Source organism: Bison bison, unplaced genomic scaffold, assembly GCF_000754665.1.
Source record: "Bison bison bison isolate TAMUID 2011002044 unplaced genomic scaffold, Bison_UMD1.0 scf7180017864304, whole genome shotgun sequence".
NCBI lineage: Eukaryota > Metazoa > Chordata > Mammalia > Artiodactyla > Bovidae > Bison > Bison bison.
The window spans coordinates 15,640,251-15,648,253 of NW_011494876.1; the positions used below are offsets into that span (position 1 = coordinate 15,640,251).

Here is an 8,003-nt window from a genome sequence, read left to right on the forward strand (position 1 = left end):
CTTAGTACAGTTTGTTTTCACTGACGCGATGTAAACCATCACATTTAATCTTACTTTAGGAGAAGGAACGTAGGTTGATCACCTTTTGCATTATTGAATGCTAGATTTTATTACTGGGCTGCATGCTTCACAAATATCTATTTCCATCTTCATAACCTCTTTGGGATGACTATTAAACCCATTTTGCAAGTAAGAAAAATCGACGTTTGTGGTAATTAAGAGGATTCTTGAAGGCAGTCTTCAGAATATTATCTTATTGATAATCTTTAGTCTAAGGCAAGGACACGGGAAAGTTACTTTCCAGGGTTAATAGAACAGTTGAACGGCACCATCGACTCAATAGACACGACTTTTGAGCAAACTCGGGGACATAGTGAAGGCCTGGGAGGCCTGGCATGCTGCAGTCCAGACAACTGAGCAATTGAACAACAATTTAATAGTTACTAATTGGCTGTCTAATGTGTATGCTGTGTTCAGTCATGTGTGACTCTTTGCAACCCCAAGAACTGTAGCCTGCTAGGCTCCTCTGTCCATGGGATTTTCCAGACAATACTGGAGTGGGTTGCCATCTCTTCTTCCAGGGGATCTTCCTGACCCAGGGATCGAACCCATGCCTACCTGTGTCTCCTGCATTGCAGGTGGATTCTTTACCGCTGAGCCACTGGGAAGACATCTCAAAATTAACACAGCCTGGGAGCCATCCATGACTTTTTTTTCCTTGCACTCAATCTGGCAGCAAATTCTGTTGACTCTATTTAAACAGCTGCCCCAAATGCTGTTCTCCTAGTCAAAACCATTATCACTGTCCTTGTTTTAGAAACAGTAGGTCACACTAAAAGGTCACACTATGGGTTCCACACTATAGTGGTGGAACTGGGATTTGAATTAGTAAATTTGGTTTGAGTCCATGCCTTCATCCACTAGAATGTAAACTCCAGAAGGGCGGGGACTTTTCTCTGTTTAGTTCACTACTATATCCCCCAGTGCCTCTGCTGCTGCCAGGCACATTGTATACCACTAATAAATACTCGTTGAGTGAACAAATGAATCCACTACCAAAATTAAAAGTGCAACATTTGCAGCAGAAGCAGCAGAGAGGCTTCAGCAATTCGAGAGATATTTGGATCCTGACTCATCAGTCAAATGGTGGTATACCTTTGTATCCAATTGACATAACTTGCCCACTGGCATTCTTTATAGATACAGTTTAAGGGAACTGATTTTTAAGGTCACATATACAGATTGAAAAACTAGACCATAACAATGCAGAGGAAGGTATTAATTATGGAAAACCAAACTTATACTCTTCTCTTTTGGGGTAAGAAGAAATCTTTCAAGAATAAGTAGAAGGATGGCAAAAGAGATTTCAAACCAGAAGCTTCAGATATACCAGGAAATCTTTTTCCCAGAAAAACATGTTTTAACTAAGGCTTATCCTCCAAGGACATTAAGTGACTGACACTGGGAACTCTTTGGATAATTAAAAAGATGCCTCACTTTGGCAGCACATATACTAAAATTGGGACGATAAAGAAGATTAGCATGGCCCTTGTGCAAGGATGACACACAAATCTGTGAAGCGTTCCATATTTAAAAGAAGAAAAAACCCCCAAACACCCCATGAGAATAGATGGAAAGGTAGAAATCACTGGATTTCAGAATGGATAACTTCTCTCTCTTCTCCTGGCTCTATCTTCCTATCTATCTATCTACCTCCCTCCCTGCTTCCCTATCTATTATCTACCTTTTGTTCCAGCTGCTATAACAAAATGCTGCAGAATGGTTAAGTTGTAAACAACAGAAAATTTTTTCTTACAGTTGTGGAGGCTGGGAAGTCCAGGATCAAGGTTCCAGCATGTTTGGGTGAGAGCCCTCTTCCAGGCTGAAAAATTCTTGTATCTTCACATGGTGACTTCTGTGGAATTTCTTTTATAAGAGCACTAATCCCATTACGACAGCTGATACCTCCACCCTCATGACCTTATTACTTGCCGAAGTCTTCACCTAGCAATACTATCACCTTTGCTGTTTAGGTGATAGTGGTGGTGGTGGGGAACACAAGCATTCAGACCATAGTACTGCCCACACACATAGATTTTTCTACATTTTCATTTGTATTTATGTATCTATATATAGCATCCAACAAGATGACACCAAGTTAGAAGGAAAACTTAGTCACTAGTTCAGGAAAAGCTTGGACCGGCTTCCAAAAAAGTGTTTTGACCTACTCAACGAAGGTTGGGCAGAGAGTAATGAGATATACCACAGATGCACTTGTGACTATCAGTTAGACCAGAGGGCTCTTGGAGTACATCTGTCTAGGGCTGAAAGATTCAAATGGCCCTTCTTCTAAAATGCTGCCCTAGTGGTAGCAAGGCCCAGAAGACTTTTGATCAAGGCTCTTGATCCTGAAGCCAATGTACTCCTGTTCGTCTTCCTTTTCAAAGGGGTCAAAAGATTAAGAGGGGTTATTCTTGGACACAGCACAGCAAACTATTTAAATTCACATTTACTGTTGCTAGAAATGTTTATTCCTTGGTATATTCCTCCATCTCACCTCTCCCATCCCTCACTGCTCATCCTGTCCAAAAATGCCAATACCCCTACTCAGTTTTTTGTTTTTATAGAACCCTCCTTGGTCCTCCCTTAGGCATGGAGACTGTCGTTTGACCAAAGATTGGCAAAAACCACAAGCCCTGGGCCAATTCTGGCTTGTGACCTGTTTTTGTAAATAAAGTTTTATTGGACCACAGCCAAAATCACTTGTATATGTATTGCCTGTGGCTGCTTTCTTACTATAGTAGAGCTGAGTTAGGTGCAACAGAAATCCTATGACTTATAATATAAAGACTAAAATACTGACTCTCTGGCTCTTTACAGAGTTTACAAACCCCTACCACATACAATCAAGATGTTCCTTCAAACATGCAATTCTCTTCCTAAGAAACATTCTTCCCCTGAGATACCTGAAAAGTACAATTCTTAGTACCCTATGCTCCCTTGAGAAATTATTTTTAAGTTTTAATAGGTTTGCAAGATATAGTAGTCCTTTTAACTACAAAGAATTTTTTAAAAAACCCTTTCCTTTGGAAGCAAATTCTGTGAAATGGTATGAGTGATATGGTGGGCAATAAAGAAAGATTTGAAAGAGGGCAGACACTTCTTTGGAGAATCCTAGCCATGGAGGGAAGGAGAAGCTGGGGCAGTGGCTGCAGAGAAGTGGCACAATTCCTATTATGTTGGCATAATAATTCCTATTATGCCAGCTTGCTGTGGTGATCACAATGTGTGAAGCACTGAACACCCAGCAGACACTCAGAAAAAGAGGTGTCACAACACTGCCTCCCCCGACCACCAACAAAGTCAGAAGAGCACTTCTAAAGGTCTAATGAGTAATAAACCCACATATAGAAATAGGTTCAGCCTTAGCAGTTACCATAATGAGATGCTGTTTTCACTAATTAGATTAGATCTGACAGTATTCATACAAGCCAGTGTTCAAAGGTCCCTGCAACCAGTCCTCTCACACTGACAGTAGGCAGTGTTCCAGGGCTCACTAAAGCCCTTGCTGCCATTTCAGCATCACCTCAAATGGGCCCACATCAAGGGATTCTCCCCCTCCTACCATTAGCCCCAACCCCCACCCATCTCTGGGAGAAAAATTTAACCACCCCCCCCACACACAAAAAAAATCACATTGAAAAAAAGTTTATTTAAAAAAGTTCTAGCAGCAAGAACAGTAACAAAACAAAAAGAGAGACGGACAAACAAAATAAGAAGGAGGCTGTGTCCTACAGGACTTGTCTCCACTCTTTAATCGAGTTCTTTATACCGAGCAAACATGACTCTTCGCACAGCATCTCGGTAAGTCTCATTGGACTGTCTCTTGCTGGTTCTTCCTGGAGCTCCCACATTGGGACCCCTCATCCGACTTTCAGTCTGTAGAACAAAGACAAACATTGAAGTGGGCTCTGTAAATTAATTAGCTTCAGAGCTGGTTTTAACATTTCTGGACTAGTAAGGAGAAGAAGATACAGGAGAATTTTTACAGAATGCTTAATTAATAAACACTCAAGATGAATAAGAAGGATGGTGACACCATGACTTCAGGATTCAACACCAGAAATATGAGAAGCCAACCTCTTATACTTGGCATTTTCAGATGGGGACTAAGACAACACAAAATGGGCACTGTTCCTTTGTATCACCTTTTCTATCTTCTTTTCCTGAAACATGAGGGGTGAGGCCCTTCATGAGAACCAGGACTAACATCATGCTCCTCAAATTTTAGCCATCAAAAACCTCTGATGACAATTCCTCTCTGAGATGCCTTTATACCTTTTATTGCTGGTTCCCTGGTTCTTTTCACCAAATTATTCTTCACTCTCAAAACGGCCTGATTCCCACGCTGCCCCATGTCTTACTCTTTGTAACAGTAAAATGAGCCCCATTCCAACTTTTCTCTCTGCTTCCCATTGCCAATCAAACTGCAAAGAGCCTAGCATGCCTAGCTATAACCTAGGAATAAAGACTGAGAGGCTTCTCAGCTCTCAAGTTCTTTGAGAAAGCCCATCTAATAGGCTGGGACATAGCTGTGGGCCACAGAATGAGAGGAAGCTAAGTATACGCCAGGTTCATGACACCCCTAACAAGATGGAAACCATTTCACCTCCTCCGCCGAACCCAATCCTGGATGGCCATATCCGAGGCCTGCCCCCTTCCTCCAGCCAGTGGCCTGTTGGACATAGCCTCCTGTGCTGCTACTGTTGATGCCTTCTTTACCAACAGGCTTACGATCGCTGCAAAAGAAGCATATATACTAAGACACCAGTGATATGCTTATGAGCCCAATAAAAACCTCTGTCCTCTTGATTCAGACATGCCTCCTCTTAAGATTATTAAACAGTTAAAAAAAAAAAAGAGTATTAAACAGTATCTTTCAGTGCCTGCTCTCTACGAAACCAGCTTTGTCCTGGGGATACAGAGACTAAGACCTGACCCTGTTCATGGGGAAGGATGTGAGAAGGATAATATGTCAAAAGATGCTTATAGCACATTGAAAAGCCACTCAGCCACGAATGTGGCAGCAGTACATATCTATTATGGAAATAAAAAATCACAAACCTGAAGGGGTATCATCACAAATGAGGAATTCTAACAAAAGGGTATACCTGAACTGGTTCTCAATGAATGATGAGCTTGTGAGCTAGAAAAAGCATGGGAGGAAAGGAGGACACAAGCACAGAGAAGTGAAAGAATGCAACTTGTCCACGAGAGAAGCGGTAGGAGCTGACCAAAGCCTGCTTGAGCCAGACTATGAACAGCCATGAACATCATGCTAAATCATGACATTTCCCCCAGAGGCACATTCTGTCCTGGCTACTAGTTCTTTCATTTACCAATGAAGAGACTTGCCCAAATTTCACTAGATCAACACCTTACTTAAAATCGTTTCATAACCTCCTATTGCCCTAAGACAAAATCTTAGTAAGGTGTTCAAAGAGCATGAACTTCATGAATGGGACTGAGCCAGCCTCATTGTCACTCAACCACATTTTCCCAGTATTCAGCCCATCAGGCTATGTACAACTTCTCAAATGCATCACAACCTCTCTCTCTTTTTCATCCATGAAACATGCAGCTCCCTGCAACTAAAATGCCCTCCTCTTCCTCACCGGATTTCTGTGTCTGCCCTACGAGACAAAATATTACCGAAGCCTTCCTTAGTCTGTGTTCAGACAGCCAAAAATAATATTTATCTTTACCCCTGAATATTCCTTGCACTTGGTGCAGTATCTGTACACAGTGGGCTATCAGAAAATTTTATAACTCTGGACTCAAAACTTGGGAGCTCTGTGACCATAAACAAGCACAGGAAGCTACAGATTATATATCACCAACCAACCACTTATTCAACACTTATGTGGCAACCCATTCCAGTATTCTTGTCCGGATAATTCCATAGACAGAGGAACCTGGCCGGCTACAGTCCATGGGGTTGCAAAGAGTCAGACATGACTGAGCGACTAACACACATACACATGAGAATGAAGGTTCCCTGGAGAAAAAGTCCAAGAGTGTGACATTCTAATCAGGTTAATAAAGAGATACAGCATTACTGATGAGAAGAGAAAGGGTTCCCAACCACAGCCACTCCAGCCCTGGTTTTGAGCAGCTAAGCAGCCAATGATTCTTTCATGCAAACATATATACTGCCTGTGTTAAGACAGGTGGTCAAAAGGCTGGGGTGAACCTCATGCTCAAAGAGTTCAGACAGAACCTGCTCCCGATAACCTCACTCTCTGAGATCAGAAAAAGGCAGCAAGTCGGAGAAAGGTGTAGGCTGAGCGAAGAGTTTCTAATTTACCTGTCAGTTTCCCTGGAGTATTTAATGCGTTTCCTTTCTGGAGAATCCAAAGACTGGAGCTTTTCCCTGCGATCATTTCCTCTTTCTTTAAACCTTCCCTGTTGGTAAGGAGAACAGATCTGAGATTTCCATACGAGGGGATGGGGGAATGGGAAAGTTTCACTTTATTCTGGGTATTTCCTATAACGAGAAGGGAATTCAACTGGTAACTCCTGGAATCTCTCACTTTAAACATTCGTGAGAAAGTAGTGGCTTCTCTTAACTGGTAAATTTGGGAAGAACAGGTTATCTTCCCTTCTTCTGAGGAAAAGATAGCCTCCACAGATGGATTCCTAACAATCACATAAGCCTTGTCATAGGCCGGTAAAGCCTGTAGCTGCCTAAGTGAATCCGCCTAATTGTGTGGTCTAAATAGCAAGTCAGCTCTCAGACTAAGGTACTTCCTCCAACTTGGCTTTTAACCGTAAAAGATGCTATTTCAGCAGCCCGAGCCAACATTTTTTCTTTGATTTTAAAAGCTGGGCAAGAAAGAGGAGTGTTATTTGACCTACCCAGAGACCCTAACATTACTTTTGAAGGAACCAATTTTATTAAAGTACAATTTATAAATTAAAAAATGCAACCACTTTAATGTAGTTTGATGAGTTTTGAGAAATGTACACACCATCTTTTGGGGCTTCTTCATTCTTTATCTTCAGCACAGCCTGCATATGTTACATCAGAAAACTAAAAGAGCTGGGGTCAAGGGACTAACATGCCACCAAATCTTACCTCCCGTTCTCTCCTCTCCAGATAGGCTAACTCCTGCTCAGACTGTTTTATCTTCCGGTGGATTTCCAGGTTTTGCTGAGAAGAGAAGGAGTTCTTTGAGTGTAGGTCTATAAAAAGAGTGGTCTGAGCAATGAGTCTAGGCCTTTTCTGATAGCTGTGTTAGGACTGTGGCTTCTTTCACTGGCCAACTCTCCTAAGTGATCACTGTACTACAGAATCAGCCACCCCTAAATCTTGCGTTAACTTCACCAATGGGAACCCATGTTCTGACACACAGATTAGTTCCATGTTGTGGCACAAGGCAGAATTTTATCCTACTTCTCCCCGAAATGTAGAAGACACACACCTGGTTTCTATCTCTTTATCCAAGGTAAATATGGGAGAGGGGACTCTGAAGACACCACTGACGAAAACCAAATACCCACACGCTCTGCCTACCGCCACCATCACCAGCCATCCTGACTCTATGACTAGAGTAGACTCCTTCCACACCCAGAGAGAGACATGCAAAGGAACTCCAAGGACACAAAACAACAGATTGCTCTGAGAGTCCCGTATTCCTCATGTGTGGCTTCACTACACAATGCCCTCTGGAATATATAAAGAACTTAAGGTGTCTACATGAAGATATGGCAGAATGTGACTCACCTTTCGAGAAAACTGCACCCTGTCAGAGCTAGATGGAACCAGGTAAAGCCACCAAGTATCAGAGAAGTAAAGGGCCTTATCTGAAGACCAACTGTGAGGGTAATAGTAGAGCTAAGATGAGAAACCCAGCAAGTGAGTGTCCTTTTCCATGACCCCTGCTCCTCCTGACTTCAGCACAGCCTCCATTCTTGGTGCCTCAACCCCAGACATATTGCTT

General features: G+C 42.3%; 1 protein-coding gene across 5 annotated transcripts in view; it reads right to left on the reverse strand.

Moving 5' to 3' along the window:
• Positions 1 to 3,692: 3,692 nt before the first annotated feature.
• Positions 3,693 to 8,003, reverse strand: part of RBM6 (RNA binding motif protein 6) — an 89,839-nt gene continuing 85,528 nt past the window's right edge. For all 5 annotated transcript variants that reach the window (XM_010851836.1, XM_010851838.1, XM_010851839.1 and 2 more), the window contains 4 exons: positions 7,139 to 7,213; positions 6,368 to 6,465; positions 4,670 to 4,799; positions 3,693 to 3,939 (listed from right to left, as the gene is read on the reverse strand). In XM_010851836.1, coding sequence (XP_010850138.1) covers positions 3,814 to 3,939; positions 4,670 to 4,799; positions 6,368 to 6,465; positions 7,139 to 7,213 — 429 coding nt within the window. In that variant the 3' untranslated portion in view covers positions 3,693 to 3,813. The remainder of the gene's footprint in view (positions 3,940 to 4,669; positions 4,800 to 6,367; positions 6,466 to 7,138; positions 7,214 to 8,003) is intronic.